At 38.3% G+C, this 22761-nt stretch overlaps 5 protein-coding genes across 9 annotated transcripts; 4 read left to right on the top strand and 1 right to left on the bottom strand.

The window, feature by feature from the left end:
- The first annotated feature begins 221 nt into the window (after nt 1-221).
- Nucleotides 222-4367, top strand: LOC104000945 (cell number regulator 8). Its single transcript, XM_009423109.3, has 3 exons — nt 222-604; nt 2361-2563; nt 3847-4367. Exons 1-3 carry the CDS (start codon nt 313-315, stop codon nt 4084-4086), a joined length of 735 nt encoding a protein of 244 aa, XP_009421384.2. The 5' UTR covers nt 222-312; the 3' UTR covers nt 4087-4367.
- An 871-nt stretch (nt 4368-5238) lies between these two features.
- LOC104000946 (small ribosomal subunit protein eS26) lies at nt 5239-8599 on the top strand. Its single transcript, XM_009423110.3, has 5 exons — nt 5239-5324; nt 5402-5494; nt 5731-5815; nt 5889-6019; nt 8288-8599. Exons 1-5 carry the CDS (start codon nt 5322-5324, stop codon nt 8354-8356), a joined length of 381 nt encoding a protein of 126 aa, XP_009421385.2. The 5' UTR covers nt 5239-5321; the 3' UTR covers nt 8357-8599.
- A 142-nt stretch (nt 8600-8741) lies between these two features.
- LOC135595595 (probable serine/threonine-protein kinase PBL25) lies at nt 8742-11747 on the top strand. The gene is made up of 5 exons (XM_065086726.1): nt 8742-9716; nt 10093-10289; nt 10412-10601; nt 10747-11138; nt 11223-11747. Exons 1-5 carry the CDS (start codon nt 9584-9586, stop codon nt 11586-11588), a joined length of 1278 nt encoding a protein of 425 aa, XP_064942798.1. The 5' UTR covers nt 8742-9583; the 3' UTR covers nt 11589-11747.
- A 291-nt stretch (nt 11748-12038) lies between these two features.
- On the top strand, nt 12039-19247 carry LOC135595594 (importin subunit alpha-2-like). Of its 3 annotated transcripts, none has more exons than XM_065086721.1 (11): nt 12039-12199; nt 13440-13659; nt 14934-15087; nt 15289-15391; nt 15698-15882; nt 16338-16417; nt 17122-17272; nt 17402-17483; nt 17575-17633; nt 17710-18015; nt 18835-19247. In XM_065086721.1, exons 1-11 carry the CDS (start codon nt 12139-12141, stop codon nt 18997-18999), a joined length of 1566 nt encoding a protein of 521 aa, XP_064942793.1. In that variant the 5' UTR covers nt 12039-12138; the 3' UTR covers nt 19000-19247. The 3 variants fall into 3 exon arrangements, with proteins under 3 accessions (XP_064942793.1, XP_064942795.1, XP_064942794.1); XM_065086723.1 differs by having other exon boundaries at nt 12195-12511; XM_065086722.1 differs by lacking the exon at nt 12039-12199 and adding an exon at nt 12232-12535.
- A 709-nt stretch (nt 19248-19956) lies between these two features.
- LOC104000949 (DNA-binding protein S1FA) lies at nt 19957-22660 on the bottom strand. Of its 3 annotated transcripts, none has more exons than XM_009423115.3 (3): nt 22525-22660; nt 22377-22431; nt 19957-20464 (listed from the first exon to the last, which is right to left on the bottom strand). In XM_009423115.3, exons 2-3 carry the CDS (start codon nt 22401-22403, stop codon nt 20249-20251), a joined length of 243 nt encoding a protein of 80 aa, XP_009421390.2. In that variant the 5' UTR covers nt 22404-22431; nt 22525-22660; the 3' UTR covers nt 19957-20248. The 3 variants fall into 3 exon arrangements, with proteins under 3 accessions (XP_009421390.2, XP_064942796.1, XP_064942797.1); XM_065086724.1 differs by having other exon boundaries at nt 22377-22460; nt 22525-22657; XM_065086725.1 differs by having other exon boundaries at nt 22377-22460; nt 22610-22642.
- Between the last annotated feature and the right edge of the window lie 101 nt (nt 22661-22761).

Raw genomic sequence — 22761 nt, 5'->3', positions numbered from 1 at the left:
TTGATAAATTATAATTTGGAATGCTAAACCGATAAATATAAACCTTTTTTGAACACTTGGAATATTATAGATTAATTATCCATGAAAAATAAGGAAAAGAAAGACTGATCGTTGCCTGGTCAACGGCGGCAATCCTCGATGAGCGGTCAAGATTGAACTCTTGATGACGCCCCACTCCTTTTGTGGCCTTCCGTAAAAGTTTCCAGCTTGAAAGAGCGACCTCGTCGTATAAGACGCGGTTAGATTGCCGTCTCTTCGTCTTCCCTTCGACCCCACGCAGGCGCGTTTGAGATCCCAATCTCCCTGAACCCCATGGCGAATTTGGAATCCAGCGCCCTCCTGAAGCACCCCGACGGCCGCGAGGAGCCCGCCCCCGAGCCCAAGGAGAAGACCCCGGCAGCGCCACCCGAGGCCGTCCCCAAGCCCCAGCAGAAGGCTCCGCCGGCCGCTGTTGCGAAGGGCCCCGCCGGGTGGACCGCGGACGGGCTTCCGGTCGGTCACGGGAGCGTCGTCGGCGAGCCCGTCGGCCGTGTCCAGTGGAATTCCAGCCTCTTCTCTTGCTTTGGCCGCAACGATGACTTCTGCGGCAGCGATCTGGAAGTCTGTATGTTCTTCGACCCTTCTCGTTTCGGTGCCTCTGAGTTTGTTCCATGGTTTGTCTGCGTTTGATCTCGCTATTTCAAATTGATTGATTAGGGTCGTTTCAAGATGGGTGGATTCTCCGTTGGGTTCTTTCTCTTTTCCTGGTTGTTTTAGATAATTGTATCATATTTGTCGTTTAGGATCCTCCATGGTTGGGAAGGTTTAGGAAATTGACCTCAGGATTGAGATAATGGCGTCGAATGGTGCTGATTGGGAACACGTTCAAGATTTTTTTGGGTCATTTAGGCCAATATTAGGTTTATCTACATAGACTTGCATTGTTTTAGATAATATTTTCATACCTATAAGATTCATAATTGTTTATCATCATTGGAAGCACGCTAAAGATTTCTCTGGGGGTCATTTAGGCCATCATTAGGCTTGTCTACGTAAGCTTGCATATTCTGTGTGGAAATTAAATCCGTTGTCTTACTCTTACTCGTTAAGAGTTGTAATAGAGTCCATCTTCGCCGGATTGATGCGGGAGTTAGGATCATAAGATAAGATAATAAAGCTAGAGATAAACACAAGAAGAAAAAGGATACAAGAGAGATGAGAGAGAGAAGGAGACAAGGAGCAAACTCACTTGTTTGGGTGGAAAAATGGGACCAGGTGGAAAGCACAGGTCAAAAGCAATACACCGTGAGTGGTTATATTTCCAAACACTTTGTTCGCCACTAATGCTACTTACTGTTGTTGCATGCACAAGCAAGTTTGTTCCTAATACATCATAACATAGAATCACAAATCACCATATACATGTGGATAAAAATAAACTATTTATTGTATATATTTAGTTTATACCTTAGTGATGAAAAGCATCGAGTTCACCAAGTAACAAATAGGATGTGTACACAAAATTCTAGAGTGACACAGCTCTTTTTATTTATCATACAATACGATTACACAGCTCTATTTTCTTCATTTAACTCTATTCACAGTCAAAAAGTCTCTCTATTTCTTTGGCATACTTGCCTTCGAACCATTTAGGTTTGCTTCATTTAAGCCTTAAAAAGTAGATTTTCTTTTCCAAACATTAAACTAGTGTTACATGGAGCTCACTTTGGAACACTATTTTATCAAATTGAGTAATTGTATATACAGACAAAATGAAATACCTGCAGAGTGTTACATTCATACTGAGAATATTGAAATATAGGTGTTCACATATTCAGCAATTATCAAATTTAAATAATTGTATATACAAATTCAGTGAAAGATCTGCAGAGTTTAACATTCATAGTAAGAATCTTGAAATATTGATGATCACTGTAGGCTCACTTTTGTCAGGATATCTTTACAAAGGGATTAAAAAAAGTGGAACCACTGCATCCGAGTCATGTGTCAAATGATTTTATACATGTTCTCTTCCCTATTTTTTGTTAGTCAATACCTATTTCTTCTAAAGATGATGTCATGAAATGTGGTTTCATAACTTTTCTCAGACAAGGTCTTTTCCTTGTGCATTTATCCCCTTATGTTGATCAAGAGATTAATAATCCATTAAAGTTGGCATTGCATGCTTTTGGAACTAGATAGAGAAGCAGGAAAAAAGCACACTTATTATCTTGCTTTCTATGTCGTTATCTTCTGGTCTTGAATGTATCATCAAGCATCAAAAGCTTTATTTTTTTGTTTTTGTTTTTTGTGAAAGTCTATTTATTTTTGACCTGGTGGTATTCTGGTTACCTCATACTAATGATGGTGGCAATTTACAGGTCTCCTTGGTAGCTTTGCTCCATGTGTGTTGTATGGAAGTAATGCAGAGAGGCTTGGAGCAGTTCCTGGTTCCTTTGCAGATAACTGCTTGCCTTATACTGGTCTTTATGTGCTTGGGAATGCCCTTTTTGGTTGGAACTGCCTTGCACCATGGCTTTCACACCCTACACGGACAGCCATTCGTCGCAAGTTCAATCTTGAAGTATTTTCATTTTCTACTTTGAAAGGAACACTTAATTCATAGCATGCCGCCAGCCTTTCTTTACTGTTCAGTTGCATTTGTGGTTAAATTTTATTGTCATGTGATGAACCAAAGAATATCTTAGTTGCTGAATTTACATCTTCTCTATTAAAGTCAAATGATGATGTTAGCAAATATTCCCCTGACCATTAGTTGATATATCTACTTTAGCCATGCATCATTAACTGCTTCTATGCATGAAATTGAAGTTTTACGTATAAACATAATGGTAAACCCAAGTAGTCAGCATGTCTTAAAAATGATGTGCTGCCTCATCAGGGTGACGGTAGTTAAAGGCCAACTCATTAAAATACCAGTCCCCTTTAAGTTTAGCTGTCTGTATTTGTCCTTCTCTATTTGGCTAGAAGATGAATTTTCAGGAGAGGGTAGTTATAGATAATTATGTTTTTAACAGTTAACTATGTTCCCTTTTGGGGCTATATTTATGATTTATCTTCGGTCAAGGGTGTTAAAGCAGGAGAATGTCATTAATATTTTTTGGTCAAAAGATTGCATTAAAAAAATTTTAGGGTCATTGATTATATGTTTAACTGTTAGATTTATGAGATTGATTACACATTTTAATTTGTTGGGAGAATAACATATGCGTCATAGATTTTGTTGCATTGATATGTTTAAAACACAATTTATCCTATAATACCTACCTTCAGTCTTGGTCTGATTTAGATCATGTCTAGATAAATTCTTTAAATCTAAATTTGGATCCATCCAAACCAACTACTTTATGATTACAGGTTTCTACAACAGTGGGAATACAGAAGACTAAATCATGAGAATTTTTTTTGTCAGAACCTTTCATGCAGTAGGCAGGAATCATTCTGCAGTAGATTGCTTAAAGGAGTATGAAGGATTAGTAATTTACTGGTACATCTTTTTTGCACCGAGGAAAGACTTTCCAAAGGTTGAGATAAAAATTCTAATAAAAGACAAAATGAACTGTGTAAGTTAAATATAAGGGATGTGTTTGCTGATAATAGCAATGACATCATTGCAAGAGCCTTTAATATCCATTTATATCATAATTGTAGGCATTGAGATATACGCATTTGATCCTCGTTTGAGCAGCTAGTAGCATACACATTTTTGTATGTTCTTCATTTTCTATGATTCTGTCTTTGTTTTTCCTCAAGTGATTGTATAACATAGTGCTTTTCTGATCTCTCATCCAAGAAAAAGCTCGTAACTTATTGAAGTTGTCTCTCTCTTTCTGTTACGATATATAGGGTAGCTTTGAGGCGTTCACCAGACCCTATGGATGCTGCGATGGAATAGTTGAGGATGAACAGAGGCGTGAGCAATTGGAACAAGTATGTGACTTCGCTACACATTACATGTGCCACACATGCTCCCTCTGCCAGGAAGGCCGTGAACTGCGTCGCAGGCTGCCACACCCTGGATTTGATGCACGACCAGTCTTGATCATGATTCCTCCCATGGAACAAACCATGGGCCGGGGCGCCTGAAGATCTCAGAACAGTGTAATCTTGTTGGTGATGTGTGATCTATTAAGCTGAACCAAATGTATCACAGACCAGTTTACTGGGTATATACCTGTGTATGAATCTACAGTCTTTGTCACCCTGTCAGTACTAATAAGAGGTCTGTTGTGGTTTAAGTGTCCTTTGATCTTTCTTACTACAACTTGTTATGTCTGAGTGTTTGAGATATATGACTTGTACTGTCTTCACAAACTCAACATCACAATCCATTGTGACCTATTTGGTCAGATGCAGTTAGATCACAATTTAACAGGGGTTGAAGTGGCTTGAATTTAAACATGCATGGCCTGCTTAACTTTTTGGCTGAAGGAGTAATGAAGATAAAGCTGTCATTTGGATGGTTCAGATTGGATTTCCAATTCATAAAGGCATGAACTACTTGTGTAAGGCTAATCTTCATCTTATGCTAACTTGATGCCAACTGATTGTGCTTAACATGTCAAGAGTCTTGTTTGATCCAAAATACTAATCACACCTCCCAAATAATATGCAACAGATGTGAATCTATCTTAAATCAAAAAAATTATCAATTATTCACAATTCAAACCTAAATTCAAGATAAAATTTGTGGACATCCAGAAATATTAAATTCTCAATCACATCTATAAAACTATGTAATTTATAATTATTCAACACAATAACTTTATAAAACTCTAGACTAACTCAAAAATCATTAACCATCTCTTATAAACTCATAAGTGTAAAAATTAGCATAATCATAAAACTAATTATTTATCATAAGTTCTAAATTTTTAGAACAAGATTCAAACTTCAACTATTTAAGTATGCATAGCGTGCTATAATCACTATGTTATTATTTAAAATATAATCTAATTTTAGTTTAAACAAGTGGATGTGGAATCAAAATACTCACTATGTTGCATACATACAGTAATAAATACATACATAAAAATAAATATACAGACATTGTCACATAATAAATCTCTACATATAATGTAGCGTCCATGTATTTATTTGCCAATATAGAAATAGACGGTGGTGATGTGGGAGTCGGACGGTACTGATCAAAAGAACCGATGCATAGGACCCTCTTGAGCTCTCTATCGTCTGATCTTGGATTGGACGGCAGATTTGCCAACAGAGCCACTATATATCCCATCACCGCCCGACTTTTCCTACTTCGTCGTGCTCTCCTTCAGCCTAAACCCTAAGTGGTCGGTAGCAGCGACGCGCCGAAGATGGTGAGCCATCGAAATCGTAGCTTCGATGTCTCTTCTCCGTCACGGATCTGATCTCGATTTCTTCGTCTTCTCTGCAGACTTTCAAGCGTAGGAACGGCGGACGCAACAAGCACGGCCGCGGCCACGTTAACTTCATCCGCTGCTCCAACTGCGGCAAATGTTGCCCCAAGGTTTCATCATCCTTTGAGATCTCTGTCTTTTCTCTCTCCTCTTCCTTGATCGATAGTTGATTTTGGCTGTTTTCTTGGGTTCTTTACTCGAATATGCGGTATAGATGGATGAAGGTTTCTTGGTATTCGAATGATTGGTGGTCTACTTAAATCTTTTCGTTCTTTGTTCGTTCTTCGGTGTTTTCTTGCGCGAGCTCTGTCAATCATTGTGATCGATAACACATTTCTTCTTAAAGGACAAGGCAATCAAGAGGTTTCTCGTGAGAAACATAGTGGAGCAGGCCGCAGTGAGGGATGTGCAAGAGGCATGTGCTTATGATGGTAATCTTCTACCCTGGGCATTTATCATTCTCCTAATTGATTTCTTCGACTCAAAAGGTTTTAATTATGTTAGGGTACATGCTTCCAAAATTATACATCAAGATGCAGTATTGTGTCTCTTGTGCAATCCACTCGAAGGTTGTCAGGGTGAGGTCTCGCACCGACAGACGGAACCGTGAGCCACCGCAGCGTTACAGACGCCGGGTACTGCTTCTCTAAGGATTTATGGCTTTCGTCTTTGTCTTAATGTGTGTCTGTGTAATAATATGCTCGGTTGGTGCTCGGTTTTATGATTTTTATGTGTTTATACCTTGTTTTTCTTATGGTCAACATATTTATCTGCCCTAATTAATCACTATTGCTGGTATTTTATGCAAACATTTTAACTCAAGGAGAATAATAGGATGAACAAACATGAGTTTTTTCTGTGTATACAGTTATCATTAACCTTTGAAGTTGATGATCTTTTCCATATAGTTCACCATTATATATGCTATATATGAGTTGTTTTCATACTCTTAGTTTAGATCAAATGCGTAGACTGTTTTAAATGATTCCTTTTGTAAAACCAGAAATGTATGCCATTAATATTAAGATTGATTGTTCACATGTTAGGGAACCATTCTAAAGTCCTGAAAAATTGGATGTGTCTTTAACAAGTTTGAGTAAATTTTACATCTGAAGATATAAATCTTTCTTCCCCGTCTCATGTGGAGTAGATAATTGTCAACTTATTTGCTCTGATAACTTGAACATATACTAGTTGTACTTGCATTTATTAAGTATGGGTTTTGTCACATTATATATATGCTGGAACTTCTATGCCCATGAACAGAAAGCATCTTTCTTTAGATTTCCCAGATAAAAACGAAATATTTCATTGTCATTGTTTGCTAGTTATAGAACCATCCTTGCTAGGCAGGATAAAAGAAAGGAACATGTGATTTTGAAATGTCATTCTTTCGACATATGTATTTGTCAATTATGTTGGTTAGTAATAAGAGGGAGTGGTGGTCTTACCAAAGTTAACATGTGAAATTAATTCTAAGTACTTTGTTCTTAAATTTTGCTATCCCTCATCCTGGACTTGGGAAGTCTTGCAATGGGGGTTCAAATTCATTGATTTCTAAATGCTTCATGTTTTAATGATTAGGTGGCTTAAGTATGTGGACTAAATTGTAAGACTTACGTGAATATTTGCTTGTAATATAAATTATAAATTAAGTCTTTTATGCTGCCATGTTCTAGGACAACAAAAGGAAATATAAAGGACCTAATACTTCATGAGATTGGCTATGGTGGGTTGTATGTTGTCTTAATATATGGTTCATCATAAAATATTGTGGCCTTGCATGTGCTTAGAAAGAAGAGCAGATGAGTCATAAATCATTGTGGATTTTCATTGTGGCCTTGCTTGTTCTTAGAAAGAGTATAGTTGGAGCATTTCCTTTGGATTAACTGTAAGTCATTTCTTTGTATTTATCATTTTATCAGGCGTAACCCAATTCAGTATCCTCTATCAATAAAATAAATTGGGTACAGAATGGAGATTTGTTGGCCTGGTTTACTTTGTATAGTTTGTGGTATATGGTCATGTATCAAGCAAATGTATGTTACGCCATCTTTTGAGTGCACCAAAATGTTATACATGTTGGATACTTTGTCCAATATTGGCAAATTGTCAAAATGTCATATTCACTCAAAAGGGTAGCGATCGAATTCTTGGGGATGATTCTTCTTTGGAACAACGAAATAAAGGACAGGCCCTTTGTGAAAATCTTGTAAGCTGGAATTTTTGTGAAGAGCTTATTGACTATATCAGTGTGACGAATGGATTTACTGGCCTTTAGTGAATATATTTTAAGCTGGAATCTGTGTGAAGAGTTTGTTGACCCTATTAGTAGCAAGTGTTCATCATTTATTCAAGCAGGCAAGTTTGCCTATGACTTTTAGCCTAGCATATATTTCCGCATGCCAGGTCTGTGTATGGAATTCTCAAGTACTTAGGTCCAAGTATCTATATATGCTATGTTCACCATGGTGCTGTAAAAGGGTCTTTATGCTACAAACAGATTCTCATGTGGTGATTATGATATTAATTTTTCAAGAATGAAAATGTTATCTTGCTAACTGGGCTAAGTGCATTGAGTAGTTTCTTGATTGATGGTATGTTTATATTCAGCAGATTTTGCTTTTGGGTAAAATGTTGGATAATGAACGTTTGAGGCATTATTATTATGAAGAGTAGTTAAATATTATTCTACATGTGAAGCATTGATGCACCATGGGTTTTAGGGATATGCCTTTTATGGTTACTTGGTACTTTGAAATATTATCTGTATATTGTTAACATTATTGATGTGTGTTTTAATCATTGTCTCCCCCTCAACTAAGCTGCACCGGTGTGGTTTTTCCTATGATCATCATATGATGAATCTTTGACTAATTCCATCATTACTACTTGTACTGCAGGATGATCTTGCAAGACCTGGACAAGGTCCTCGTCCCGCTGGTGCTGCAACAAATCCTCCACGTCCATGACGCAGTGGCTTTCCGAGTGGATAGTCATTTTATTAACCTTTTGATTAGCACCTTAGTATTAAGGAAAACTTGCTTTTTATTGGTTATGATCTTTACTTTCTACTTCCAAGACAAAAATGGTCCTTGCTGGAGTTAAATTGTTTTTCCCATTTGTACTTTTTGAGTTGGGTGCATTTTTTTATTATTGCTGGAATATTGTGCCTTTTTTAAATTTCTCTTTAAGTGATGTTTTGAGGTTCTTCATCCTTTTAATTTCTCTTTAAGTGATGTTTTGAGGTTTCAGACTATTTTTGATATTGATGTGTAGTTTGGGGGGATAAATAATGCTAATATAAAATATTATATTAGGGTTTTCTTAGGGTAATATAAGTCAACACTTAAGAGATTAATGGTAAGAATTAATGTTTAACAATGTTAAAGTCAAATAAGAAATTGGTATTGGGTTCAGATGATCTAATTAAGCGTATCGAAATTGTAGGTTATTGGGTTCGCATTTTGTGTTTGAGAGTAACAATATGAATGTCAATTGAAAAAACGTAACCTTTGCGCGAAGCCTAAAATCTTCCTCCAAGCACATGATATTATTTGGTGTTTCTGAAGGAACATTGTACCCTTGCTTTGACCTGCTCTTTACCGAGATCGGGATCCTCTCCAACACGTCTGGATCACTCCTTCTTCCTCCACTTCAACTCTCAGCTGTCCAACGCATTGCTGATATCAGTGGGTGGTGGAGATGTGATGCAGCATTCTAAATGAGCACGACCTACTCGGCTCCGGACAGTAAGCGATTCGAGAGGCTTCGAAACGAGCGTCCTCTTCTTTCCCCGCCAGTTTCTCCGTCACCTCTCGTCCTCGATCCCCCGCCCGCCTCTCGCGGAGTTGAAGCCCGTGTCCAAATCCAGAGAAGAGGCGATCTTTCCTCCCTCTCTCTCTTACGGGAGAACCGCTTCCAAGGAAAATTACCCCTAAATCCTTCTCTTTTTATGAACTTCTAGCTGGTTTGCAGGTTTCATTTGTCAGGAAGACGGCCTTCCTCCTCCTCCTCCTCCTCCTCTCTCTCTCTCTCTCTCTCTCTCTCTCTCTCTCTCTCTCTCTCTCTTTCTTTGTGAGCCTCACCGGGTAATTGAGGAGCTCGGATCACACCGGATGCATCCTCTAGTTAAATCTTTGTCGAATCCAAATCGGGCATAGAACTTAGGGTTTCTTTGGAAGGATTTACTGCCAGAGATGAGCTGCTTTTCTTGTTTTTCATCCCAGGACAAGAGGGCGTCGAGGAAGTTTGATGCAAACGATGAGTCATCACTGGCACCCGGACCAAGAGTGGTTTCCCACAAGAGCACTGAATTGAGCAGAAGACGAGGTGAGCTTCAATTGCTTGGTTGTTTTGTTCCAAGGCTAGTATTTATTTCCCAGTAAAAGCACCGGATGTAGTATCGAATGCTCCTCACAATTAGATGGCTCACTTTTTTCACAATGATGAAAAATTTCATATCTGAATACCATAATGCATGATAAAATTGTCTGACATCTAAGTTCGGATAGAATTTTGCATATCTGCAAACTTACATCCTTTTCATTTCTAAAGCAAATGCAATGTGCAATGCGAAGACAAGAAGGGGGAAAAAAATCAATAAACAAAAATCCCTTTCATCTTATTTCGTAATGCACATGCTTCTCCCTCCATGTCCTACCACGCTTCAGATCAATGTGTGTTAACTTGATCCCTTTTTGTGCAGATAATCACTCACGGATTACACAGAATGCTGCACCTGAAGCATCAACCAGTAAAGAAGCCGGCAATGGTAATATTGCAGCTGAAACATTCACTTACCGCGAGCTAGCATCAGCTACCAAAAATTTCCGCTCTGAATGCTTGCTTGGTGAAGGCGGATTTGGAAGAGTTTATAAGGGGCGCCTCGAGAAGACGGGCCAAGTAATTTTCTCTATATACTGGTCCTCAATTGTCGTTTATGACTCTCTTTTTGGCTTATAGAATTCTCCTCCTCCTGGATTCTATCTCATGTGAGTTCAATCCTATTATTTTCGTCGAAACAGGTCGTGGCTGTGAAGCAATTGGACAGGAATGGCCTGCAAGGCAACAGAGAATTTCTTGTTGAGGTTTTGATGCTTAGTCTTCTTCACCATCAAAATCTGGTCAACCTAATAGGATATTGTGCAGATGGAGACCAGAGGCTTTTGGTATATGAGTATTTGCCTCTTGGCTCCCTGGAAGATCATTTGCTTGGTAAGTTACATTGTACTTAACAAGCTTTTCACCTTTCAGCTGATCTCTTTAAGCACTTCTTTTGAACATACAAAATTCTCTCAATGTTACGTTTGTCATCGGTTTCTTTCATTTCTCACAATGTGTTTGCTAATTGCACATGCAGAAATACCCCCTGATCAGGAACCATTGAGTTGGTATACAAGGATGAAGATAGCTTTCGGTGCTGCCAAAGGTTTAGAGTATCTGCACGAGAAGGCCAACCCTCCTGTCATCTACCGTGATCTCAAATCATCCAATATCTTACTCGGTAAAGATTACAACGCAAAGCTCTCTGATTTTGGACTTGCTAAGCTTGGCCCTTTGGGGGACAACTTGCATGTTTCCTCAAGGGTGATGGGCACTTTTGGCTACTGCGCGCCTGAGTATGTTAGAACAGGTCAGCTCACTCTGAAATCAGATGTGTACAGTTTTGGAGTTGTGTTCTTGGAACTGATAACAGGGAGAAGAGTCATTGACACCACAAAGCCAACAGATGAACAAAATCTGGTCACTTGGGTATGATTTATACACGCTATAGCTACCCAATAAAATTCACTAGATGGTCCTTAGCATCGTTTGGCTTAATTTTGATTTCTATAGGCAGAACCAATGTTCAAGGATCAGAAGAGGTGCTGCAGGCTGGTAGACCCACTTCTTCAGGGGGATTACCCGGAGAAAGACATGAACCAAGCTGTTGCAGTGGCTGCAATGTGCCTACAAGAGGAGGATGCAGCTCGCCCCTTCATAACCGATGTTGTTGTGGCCTTAAGTCACCTTACAGCAGCCCCAACAAATGCTGGAGGGAGCTCTGGTCATCATCATTCTCATTCCATGCAGCCAGAAGACAGAGGGCCAGATGATCATGACAAGCAAGCTGAGAAGATCAATGTGGACCGCCAGCGTGCCGTGGCACAGGCCATCGAATGGGGTTCCGAGTTCAAGGCACAGCTAGCGTATCCATCGTGAAGCTGGATCTTGTTTCTCTTTGATTCTTTTTCCTTTTTCTTTCACATTTGAGGTTATTTTTTTGGGGACTATTTGACAGCTTCCTCAAGTTGATAATACTTTGGATTGCAAACATTCTTTCTTTTGGGCTGTACCAATCTGCTTGACTTGTTCGTGTTAGCATCTGTTGCTGCTCTACGTGTTGTGATATGATACATGGATTCAAGTAGCTTCTACAGGAGGCCACATACAGTTAGATTGGTGCACTAATGATGCCCTGCACAATCCATCTCAAATCTCAATGTGTTGATGTAAGAGCGGGCTCACAGATGGGCCGGGTTTGTTTTATGTGATCGGCCCGGTTGAGGCGCTGACCCAATCTGGCTCAAACCGAACCGTGTGATCGATTGGGCCGAAGTATAACGCGTAAATCCTACCTATGTACTGTTACAGTGAACGATGGCTCTTTATGGGCCCATTAAATTCCTCCAATCGCCGCAGTAATCCTTCGCTCTATTTTCATTTTATACTACGGCCGACGGCAGCGACAGAGACGGACGGAGAGAGAGAGATGGCGGACGAAGACGTCTCCCCTCAATCTTCCTACCATCGGAACGCCATCAAGACTTCAGGTCTCGTCCTTTTCTACCTCCCACTCGTCGTCGTTCTTGATTCATCCTTTGGCATGTATTTCTTGATTCTTAGCTTGCACGTGCTTGAGAGTTTGAAGCCCTAGAAAACAGAGAATCCAATTGAACCCGCGGTTGGCTATCGCTTAGTGCATTAGCAGGCGTGGAATTGGAGGCGGTGGGACGGGCTGCAATAAAGATGCGGTTTTTACTCGGAGGTTTTGCAGTAGTTTCCCATTTATGGGAGCTGGGACTTGGTCTCCTGTAATCAGCAGTAGTGCGGAAAGTTCTCCCTGATGCTAAAGCTATGTCAAGGTTTTCCCCTTTGGAGACTAGAGGGTATTTGCATTTTTTTTCCCCCTATATGGGATTAGAATAAGGGTTTTGAGTTGTGATCGATGCAGGTGGTTCCTTCAATAGATCAAACGTTGAACTATGACCTTAGGTTCATTTTAGGTTGTTTAGAGCCTCTTGCAAGGGCATTGTCCACAAAAATGTCACCAGTTATTATTCGTTAGGTTGTTTAGAGAACTCATGGACTTTAAGAAACGACTTGTTTAAATGGGTTTATTGATATAAGTAGCACAACTACGTAAAAACTTTAAGCTTACTATCTGACTGTTAAACTTAATCATGGAACCAATCCAAGTTACAATTCTTATTCTCCATCAATCCTTTGTTTTTATATATCATTATGTTCGATATGATTTTTTTTTAACATCATGAGCTAATTCACTATTTTGTGGTAAAGAAGCAGAATTTCTTTGCTGATGCTATATTAGATGGTTACAAGTGCTTATAGAAAATTCAACATGTGCAATTGAGAATCTAAATTGGTTCAGTTTGTAACCTATCAGGGAATGTCTAAAATAACTAGTTAGATTTATACAAGCAGATGGACCTTTTAGATAATGCACCTCTGTCCTGCAAAGCCTCGTACCCTGAAATGTGGACCTATTGGCCAAATGTAGCCAAAAGGGAAAACCTAAGTAATATTCAGACTGCAAGCCTGTTTATAGTTTAAAATCTGTGGTTTATTTTTTGTGTTGATTGTTATATTAAAATCTTCATGTTAATAGGAAAATTGTGATGACAAATGTACTCACTCCTCCTAGTCTTTGGTTGTATTATTTCATCTTCTAGTTGGGATGTAGAGGTTGATCTGTATATGGGTACTAGCGTATCTTCAACCCAACATATCTGTTATTATGATGAATATTGATGCTAAAGTCTTGGTCATCAGTGCACAATACTTCTGCACAGCGGAGGCGCCAGCTTGCTGTTGCTGTAGGAAAAGAAAGAAGAGAGGCTTTAATACGGACAAAACGTTTGTGCCGAGAAGCACTTTTTGATGATAATGAAGCTTCGCTGGAGGGTAACATGAACATTGATGAAGAGAGAGCAGTTTTGAATGCTCAAGCTTCTCAAATTATAGAGGATTTGAAATCTGCTATGACATATCAGTATGAACTTTCTATGACTGAGTAGGCTTGCATGATAGCAGTTATGTTTGAATGCTAAAAGATCATGTATCAGTGATATCAGATGTATGCATTGCTGCTCCTGTCTTTTTTTTAAGAATTTTCAGTCTATTGATTGTTTTTGTCATATCTAATTAATAATTTACCTTAAAATTTCAATTAATCTTCATTCTTTCTTAAATATAGCAAGCTTATGAAGTACACTAATGAGGAAAAACTGCCTGCAAATCAAAGACATAGTTGGAGGCTTGACTTGGCTCATGATTATGCCCTTCAATTTGTTCCAGATAATGTTGTAATGTATCACTGAAGTCCCTGGTATTGTTATCTGAACAATGGATCCGAGATCTGCATGTACTGTAGCAAATACAGATTGTTCCACTTGAAATACTTGGACAATGCTGATGTAATACAGGACTAGTTTGTGCATTGTGCATTGTGCATCCTGGTGCATGTTGATGCACATTGGTGAATACCATAACATGCTGGCACACAGTAGGCATCAGTATGATTTGTCTAGCAACTGCCAAAGATATGTTATGAATGAACATTAGGTAGAACAATACATGGCTTGTGAATGGTACAACCATGACACTGTCATTTACAGCTCAACTTGACCATGACATAACTCTTGTTCTTATTGCATACTCATCTTTACCCAGTAATTGTTGTTTTGGTTTGTTTTAGCCTTTTGTAAAATTTTCCTTTGGCTTGAGACTTTGAAACCACAATTTTCTCTCAGCAAGAAATTCAAATTGTTTTCCCTTGGTTTAACATTATTTATCAACATGCTTTTCTTTTCTTGTTTTTATAAGGTCGTTACAAAGTCATTGTTGCATAGAAATCTGGAATGTGGTTTCAATAGTTCAACATGAAATTTTAAGTTGTTCTTTAAAATTTAGGCAAATTTTTAACCATGTATAGTTGAAACTTGAAAGCTTATCTTTTTCTTAGATTTTTGTCAATTTTGTACATGTGGTTAGTACCCATAAATATTTACATGAAAGAGATTAAACAACTAAAAGTGGATGCTTCAGTCATTCTTATCTTTGTTTGAACCCATTAATACTTTCTTGGATTTGGTAAATGCATTTGCAAAAGTTAACACACATACATATATGTGTGTGTGTACATACATACATACATATATACATACATATGTATGTATGTATATCTGTTGACCTAGCACTTAGCTTTCCTTTGGATGGAGCATGTCCGTTCTGCTTGACCTTGAAGAATTTTACTTTAACCTTCAGGGGAAAAGGGGCTGCACAGAAGAAAGTAGAGGCACTACGTGCACTGAGGCGGTTGTTATCAAAATCTGAAATTCCTCCTGTCAAAGCAGCTCTCCAAGCTGGAGCTGTTCCTCTCCTGGTGCAGTGCTTATCTTTTGGATCACCAGATGAACAGGTTTGCTTTCTACAGTAATTCTCTAGTGTAATATTTTGGAACTGGAAATGCTTGTTCTGATGGATGTAACACTCAATTACTGTGTTTTAGAATGGCTGTTGTGACACTCTTCTTGCAACGCAAAAGAAGAAATCTTTTTTTTTTATACTTTCTGAACATACATGTGTTATTAATATCATTGTCTTATTGGTCACTGTATAGTTGCTTGAGGCAGCTTGGTGCCTTACTAATATAGCAGCTGGGGAACCAGAAGAAACAAAGTCGTTAGTGCCTGCATTACCTTTGCTTGTAGCCCACCTTGGAGGTTTGTTGCTCTTGTTTTGTTGACTACCCGCATAGCTTTTTTTTGCTTTACTTTCCTGTTTGGATTCTTGGAAGTGGTTTATATTCTTAATTGTGAACAGTTTTAAGCTTTCAAAGGTTGTTCCTATGGAGTGTGACATTTTCTTTTTCCATCATTGGTTTTTTGATATATTGAGTTGAAATATTTTATTAATTATGTTGCTAAAATTGATACTTCTGTGGCTGATTTGTTTTACTGAATCATATTTGTTCATGATACCTTGTTCTGTGGCTGATTTGTTTTCATTAACCTGCCTTTATATGCTAGAGAAGAGCTCGGTGCCTGTTGCTGAGCAGTGTGCTTGGGCATTGGGAAATGTTGCTGGTGAAGGAGATGAGTTGAGAAACATTTTACTTGCACAAGGAGCTTTATTACCCCTTGCACGTCTAATGATGTCTGATAAAGGTTCTACAGCAAGGACAGCTTCTTGGGCCTTATCAAATCTCATTAAGGTCATACTATCTTTGAGTGAACTCTAGCAAATTTAGTTTTCAAGACAATTGAAAAATAACTCTTGCTTTGTGTAAATCTGGCCTATCAATAATGGTCATCTGATAAAAAATATTGTACTTTCAGCTTTTGTCCCACTTATCATAGGATTTAGCAATAAATAGTCAAGATAGTTGTGTATCCTGGACAGGTTATCACTTTCTCTTGCTGATTCTTATGATAGAGTAAGAAAAGTTATTTTGGAAAAGGAGCTTGTTTTATTTATTAGGGCATCCACATTCAGTGTCATGTGAGATTCCAAAAATTATATTAGAGCTATCTTATAGTTATATTGTTGCAAGTTAAAAGTAAACCATACTGAAAGATAAAAAAAATTACATTGTGCTGATTACTTCCATTGTTTAATAGAATCTTTTGTTGGACTTAATGCCTTCAATTGTGATACATTTATATGCAGGGACCTCAACCTAATGCTGCGACAGAACTTATAAGAATCAAGGGGGTGCTGGATGCAATCATACAACACCTAAGAAACTTGTAGGTGTTTGCTTGGCTTCTCGTTGTTGGTTCCCAATTAAAGTTCAGTGGAAGGGTTGTGCTAAAGACTAAACAAAACTAATTATAGATTTTGGGACTGTGATTTCCTTCGTGATGTAACAAATCTATCATGTTTGAGATTGTACATGAAAGGCTGTGCATTTTCATGATGAAATCACATTTGATATGCATTTCATCAACTATGTGAGTTTGTCATATCTCAAAAGGAAATGAAATGCTATTATAGCCGGAAGAAAATTATGAGAATTTAATTGCTATGAATAACATATATGCCTAACCTTAAAGGAAATGTTAAGTGGAATGAATTTGCAAGCTCCACAAGTTACTTTACATTTGGTGTTTGGTGTTTGGTGTTGCATATTCTGAAAGTAACATGCTCCACAAGCTCCACAAGTTACTTTACATTAAGGGAAATGTTATATCCACAAGTGCAACATGTGGTAATATAACTGTTTTGTTATGTCTACATGTAGTTTGTTTAAATAATATTAACATCTAAACCCTAAACCCACTTTTAGTAATATAACTGTTTGTTTTGTTCATAAATTTTTTTGCTTATTTCACTAACCTGCTGTGTTATGTTCATTTCTGCATCTGCAAACTTTCTTCATCAGCATTGTTATTTTCCCCATAATGCCTGTTGAATAGTGTACACATGTAAATAACTTGTTGATTTTTGGCAGGGACGATGAATTGGCCACCGAAGTGGCATGGGTAATCGTGTATCTTTCAGCTCTTTCAGAAGCTGCTGTTCGTTTGCTGGTGAAAAGTGATGTTGTTCATCTTCTAGTTGGAAAGCTAGCTTCCTCTGAGAGTTTGCAGTTGCTCATTCCAGTAATAATATTAATGAGATTGAATTTTTTTGTCCTAAATTTAATTTTAATCTTGTAGGGTGTGTTTATTTGCAGTTGCTCAAATGGTTGCAGTTTTTCTCCGTAATAGATGATTATTGCATTTATGCAGGTGCTTCGCAGCTTAGGCAATCTAGTAGCTGCTGATAGCTATATGACCGACATGGTCCTTGTCGTTGGACATAATACTACAGGTTGGTGCATACTTTCTCTCTCTTACTATATCCATGTATCTTGCTTTATTCTGATGCTTAACTCAGACCACTAACACATTTTAGTTTCCAGACCAAATACTATTGGGGTTGATAAAATGTTTAAAAAGTGAGCATCGAGTATTGAAAAAGGTATTATCTTTTCATCATCATTAGAATTTGAAAGTTAGGTATCTTTTTTTAATTAAAAAAAAATCTAATGATTTAGGAGGCTGCATGGGTTCTATCTAATATAGCAGCAGGATCAGTTGGACACAAGGAGTTGATATTTTCTAGTGAGGCCACACCTTTAATGATACATCTTCTATCAAGTGCACCATTTGACATCAGAAAGGAAGTTGCATATACTCTAGGGAACCTCTGTGTTGCCCCAGCAAAGAATGCAGAGCAGCCAAGCATAATTGTGCATCATTTAGTGGCACTTGTCAACCGTGAATGCATTTCTGCGTTTATACATTTGGTTAGATCTGCTGATATACAAAGCGCAAAGTTGGGACTCCAGTTTTTGGAGCTGGTGAGGAAATCTTACTTTGTTTTAGGATATTCATCTGAAGATTATTCTGCTTGATTAATTTTTCTTCCTTTTTCTTCCAATCGATGGCTAGGTGATGATCAGTATAGTTTGGAATATCTATATTATAGGTGATTTATGATAAGGTTGTTTCGATACATATTTGCCATATTATATGATACATTGATCTCAACTTTAACTATGAAAAAGTGAATTGGTGACTTGAAATACTATTCAGTTATGAAGGTTATGTTTCCTAGAATGAACAACACTAGTTATTGGACTAGACGGTTGCACATTGGAGAGGTGAGTTATTTAAGAAGAGAAGTCTAGAACTGTCTTCCTTCCTGGGGATGTACACCTTTTCTTTTTCTTGGGAAATTGGTCTCTCTTTTTTTTGCCTCTTGGAGAATTGTTGCTTCCTTGTCCTTCAAGTAATTAATTGCTTCATGCACCAACTTTCTTGGTACTGCCTTTTGTTGAAATATCCAGCAGTGGCTCTTTTTCCAAAAAAAACAAGAGAAAAAAAAATTCTTTGTATATCACTTCTCATTTTGCAGATACAGCTGCATGTTGAATGCTTGGAACCTCTTTTGTCACTCATCCATAAATCCAGCCCTCAAACAAAAGAAGTGAAAAAAAGTAAATATATGATATGACAAATGCATGGTTCGGATATAGCGAAATAAAGATGTATGGTACGAAATATGCAATGCAACATCTGCTGTAATATCAAACAATTTGCAGCTTTGCTGGATATCTAATTTTCATTTAAGCTTGAGTCTTGTTTGTTCCTTAGGAGGTGCATTTACCTTATTACAGGTCATGAGGGGAATGCCAAATGGGGAAGGTCCAAAGCTGGTCGAAAGGGAGGATGGGATCGATGCAATGGAGAGATTCCAGTTTCATGAGAACGAGGAAATGAGAAGCATGGCAAATGGTTTGGTGGACAAGTACTTTGGGGAAGACTACGGCCTCGACGAATAAGAATGCTTGCTTCGTCGGCACTGCCTTCCTCTACATCCTTCCGTTCAGTTCCTCGCTGTTGCCATTGTTTGGTGCATAAACTGAGGTCTTTTTTGCAGAATGAGTCGAGTGTCAATGTAAGTAATGATCATACATTTAATCTATTGTTCATCGTAAAGGGTCTTGTTTAACCAAGACTTATCGCAAGACTCAGGATGTGAAAGAGGTTATATGTTAAAAGAGTTTTTGGAAAACAGTTGGATATTACAGCTTTTTTATTGTTTGCTTAGCTTTTAGAAAGCAGAGATCACCTGAAAATCTGAATTGGTGGGGGCTTCAGGCCAGATTACCGTCGCAAACAGATGATGTAATCGTTGCGATGGAGCTGTCGTGGCGACGACATCATCTCTCCTGCGAATGAAACCTGTCTTGAAGAACTCTTCTTTGCATGTGTTGCAGCAGCCATGCGAAAGAGTAACCCTCTGCTAGCAGCGAACATCATCTCTCCTGCGAAGGAAACCTGTCTCGAAGAACTCTTCTTTGCATGTGTTGCAGCAGCCATGCGAAAGATTAACCCTCTGCAAGCAGCGAGCTTGTTTTCGGAGAATAATAATGTATACAGACGCTGCAGAATCCGAGTCTGCAATTAACGACATGGAACCTCCGATTATTAGGGGGCTTCAGCTTTGCGGAAGCTGGTGCCAAGGTGTTTACATCGAACACGTGGCGTGCAATGATTGGCACCAAAGTTATTATGCTACTTACTACATGACGAATTGTTTTGCAACTGCTACCTGCATGCTTTCGATACGATACTGATGTGTATGGCTATCTATCAACAGCATCAGAATTTATGACAATGATCGTGATTCTTGAATGCTTCAAGCAACAATCCTCATGCCGATCAACATGAAACAAATTTAAGATGCAATGTATCAGATCAGTAGCAGAAATAAAATGTCGTGATGATGACCATGATGAAAAAAAGACGAGATTGAAGACTTGGACAATGAGTTGGGAGTCGGTTTAAGCAACATGATAATACAATAAACCATTCAGTTGGGACTTCAACCCACCTCAAATTCCTAACTACTAGTCTTTCTGCATGCCAAAAGGCAAAATCATCATGATAATACAATAAACCATTCAGTTGGGACTTCAACCCACCTCAAATTCCTAACTACTAGTCTTTCTGCATGCCAAAAGGCAAAATCATCATTGGGGATTAGCGTAGAACGACTCTGAGGCGAAGTTACGATGAAGACTATTTTTACTCTCCCGGTGCAGAGACCCCTTGCTTGAGCTTTTCCCTCTTCAACTTCTTTTTTGAGACTGGCTTCTTCTTCTTTGGCGGAAGGGTCTTCTGTGCATACATATAGAGAACATAGTTCCCGCCGAGGAAGAGCAGCAGAAGGCCCCCCACAACAAGCAGGACCCCCAACCCTGGGTTCAACCCTTTAGCTGCTTGCTCCCTGATCACATTTCCCTGTTGATTCCAGAAGTTAATAACACATCAAATAAAGGAAATGATGAGAAAGCAGCAGGAAAACATATTTGCATTAAACCATATTCATTCAAATGTTGTCATGATAAATTGGTTGGTTTTCAAAATCTGTCAATCAAACATCTTGATTTTCCACTGTTCGGAACATATAAGATTCACAGAACACATACCACCACTCGATGGGACAAATGCTATACAGTAGGTAAAAATAAAAACTTTTGACATTTTACAACATTAACACATCATTCGGATAGTGGGCACAGACCAATTTAATCAATTTAAAAATCCATATATGCAATGCCAGAAGTCAGTAAAGATGTTTTAAATCAATTTTCTGTAATCAAGCTGTTTTCTGATTATCATTCAGCTCTTGTGATAGCAAGACATTATACATCCAATCCATAGTACAGACACAACAGCAGTTTCTCCCTGAAAAATCAATACCACAATAACATTAAGCTTTCTGTGTGCAAATATAACACATGAAGAGAATGAAAGCCTTCCAGCTGAAAGCATGTGATGAATCACTAACAAGCAAATACAATGTGCATGTGAAATTGGGTTATCAAAATATCCAAAGGGAGCTTCCCTAGCACTTAATTTAAATCATTTGTTATGTACATTTTCAGCTAATTATTCTTCCATAGGTAGCCACCAGAAGAAAGCTGGTGGTTCTAAAGAAATATCCCAACAGCACTTAATAAGAATAAAAGGCAACAATCTAAAGATGGTATTTTCCTTCACTGGAAGAGGAAAAGGCTCATTGCTCAAACATGATATCATCTCTCCTAGAAATGAATGGAGATTAATTTGTTGATTTTTTAAAGATATTTGATGTGATTAACTGATTATCTTCCAGCATTAGCTGCAAATACAGTCTTCACTCTTCAGTACCTAAACCACATCAGTGAGGGGTCTAAAATGATCTGCAACTTTAAGCCAATTAGTTAACGGAGGATATATGGTTTAGAATGTTCTCTCAAGCATCACACATTTTTTGCTATTCACAGCAATGTACCCAATCTATCCAAACGAGAAAATAAGTTTTAAATACAGATTTTGTCTCTTAAAGATTTTCCAATTTCTTATGCACAAGTCCAGGTAAGGCTGATAAAAAATTCAAATGTTGATTTCACTTGTTCATTAAGAAAAGCCAGTTACCAAAAGGAATTAAATCCAACTTAGTAGGATTAGGTATCCATGTCAAAAGCCAAGTTGCTAATATAATTGAGACAAGATCCATTTTTCTGGGAAATTACATTCAGAAAATGAAAACCTAGATAAGAAAACAAGGTCTAAGCAAGCAAGGACAAGCTAGATATTGCAAAGCAAGGAGCTCCACTAAGTTGAGACCGAACTGACCTATGGATATATAGGAAATACAACTACAAGAGAGATGAAACTGAAAGGAAAGTAAAACAGAGGAATTCTACTACACAAGACTCGATCGGAGATCAATATGCTGTCTAGCATATTATTCTTAAATACTCAAGTAACGGAACAGTAAATCACGAAAAAAAAAGGGTCAAAGTATATTAAAGACCAGCAACAACCCTTGACATGATGAAATTGGCATTCGAGAAAACTCAAGAAACATCAGATAGAATCTTCAAACAAACCCTTTTCCGTTAATATCGAATCACGGATCCCGCTAAATCAAATTAGCAACAAAACCATCGACAAAACTCCAAATCACAACCCAAAAGGATCATCACTAATTCGCTAATTCGCCCTAATACGACTATCTCAGAAAAGGCAATCCCTCGTGATCAAAACATTCTTTTTTCCCCCAAAAAGATTCATGGCAGATCCAGAAATTACACATGAGATCAAAGCCTAGACGCAATCCAAGCACCAACAACTAGTCAAAAACAAAAGGACGACGAAGCCTTACAGCTGCATCCGAGTACTGTTCATCCATGGCGACGGATCTCACCAAAATCCCGTCCCTTTTCCAGTCGCAAGAACTCGTTAGACACTGGCAGATAACAAAATCAAGAATCGGAAAGAAAAACCCAGGAATATATAAGAAAATTTCGTACTCGTGTAGATTACGATCCGAGTGGATCTGCGGCGGTACGAATCGAGGAAGGAAGCAACGAATCCGTAGAGAAGATGAACGAGTACCCAACAAATATTTTCCGCAGTGGCCGTGCTCTACCTACTCCCTGCCCCCGTGTGTACGAGTGTGTGTATATATATATATTCTGGTGGATATTGGATCGGTCAATAAAAGATCCGAAACCGACCCGGTCCACGATACCGAGACCCGAGAGGAG

The sequence above is a fragment of the Musa acuminata genome, chromosome BXJ1-10 (assembly GCF_036884655.1).
Source record: "Musa acuminata AAA Group cultivar baxijiao chromosome BXJ1-10, Cavendish_Baxijiao_AAA, whole genome shotgun sequence".
NCBI classification, from domain to species: Eukaryota; Viridiplantae; Streptophyta; class Magnoliopsida; order Zingiberales; family Musaceae; genus Musa; species Musa acuminata.
This window is presented reverse-complemented; position numbering and strand designations above follow the sequence as displayed.

Excerpts from the sequence above, each read along its gene's own strand:
- LOC104000949 (XM_009423115.3), bottom strand. The coding sequence starts at position 22,403 with ATGGATGAACAGTACTCGGATGCAGCT. Across the intron at positions 20,465-22,376 it reads AACAGTACTCGGATGCAGCT|GGAAATGTGATCAGGGAGCA; the intron begins GTAAGGCTTCGT and ends TGGAATCAACAG.
- LOC104000945 (XM_009423109.3), top strand. The coding sequence starts at position 313 with ATGGCGAATTTGGAATCCAGCGCCCTCCTGAAGCACCCCGACGGCCGC. Across the intron at positions 605-2,360 it reads CGGCAGCGATCTGGAAGTCT|GTCTCCTTGGTAGCTTTGCT; the intron begins GTATGTTCTTCG and ends GGCAATTTACAG. Across the intron at positions 2,564-3,846 it reads GTCGCAAGTTCAATCTTGAA|GGTAGCTTTGAGGCGTTCAC; the intron begins GTATTTTCATTT and ends TACGATATATAG.
- LOC135595594 (XM_065086721.1), top strand. The coding sequence starts at position 12,139 with ATGGCGGACGAAGACGTCTCCCCTCAATCTTCCTACCATCGGAACGCC. Across the intron at positions 15,088-15,288 it reads TTGGATCACCAGATGAACAG|TTGCTTGAGGCAGCTTGGTG; the intron begins GTTTGCTTTCTA and ends GTCACTGTATAG. Across the intron at positions 15,392-15,697 it reads GCTTGTAGCCCACCTTGGAG|AGAAGAGCTCGGTGCCTGTT; the intron begins GTTTGTTGCTCT and ends TTTATATGCTAG.
- LOC135595595 (XM_065086726.1), top strand. The coding sequence starts at position 9,584 with ATGAGCTGCTTTTCTTGTTTTTCATCCCAGGACAAGAGGGCGTCGAGG. Across the intron at positions 10,290-10,411 it reads GCCTCGAGAAGACGGGCCAA|GTCGTGGCTGTGAAGCAATT; the intron begins GTAATTTTCTCT and ends TCGTCGAAACAG. Across the intron at positions 10,602-10,746 it reads CCTGGAAGATCATTTGCTTG|AAATACCCCCTGATCAGGAA; the intron begins GTAAGTTACATT and ends TTGCACATGCAG.
- LOC104000946 (XM_009423110.3), top strand. Across the intron at positions 5,495-5,730 it reads GCGGCAAATGTTGCCCCAAG|GACAAGGCAATCAAGAGGTT; the intron begins GTTTCATCATCC and ends TTCTTCTTAAAG. Across the intron at positions 5,816-5,888 it reads AGAGGCATGTGCTTATGATG|GGTACATGCTTCCAAAATTA; the intron begins GTAATCTTCTAC and ends TAATTATGTTAG.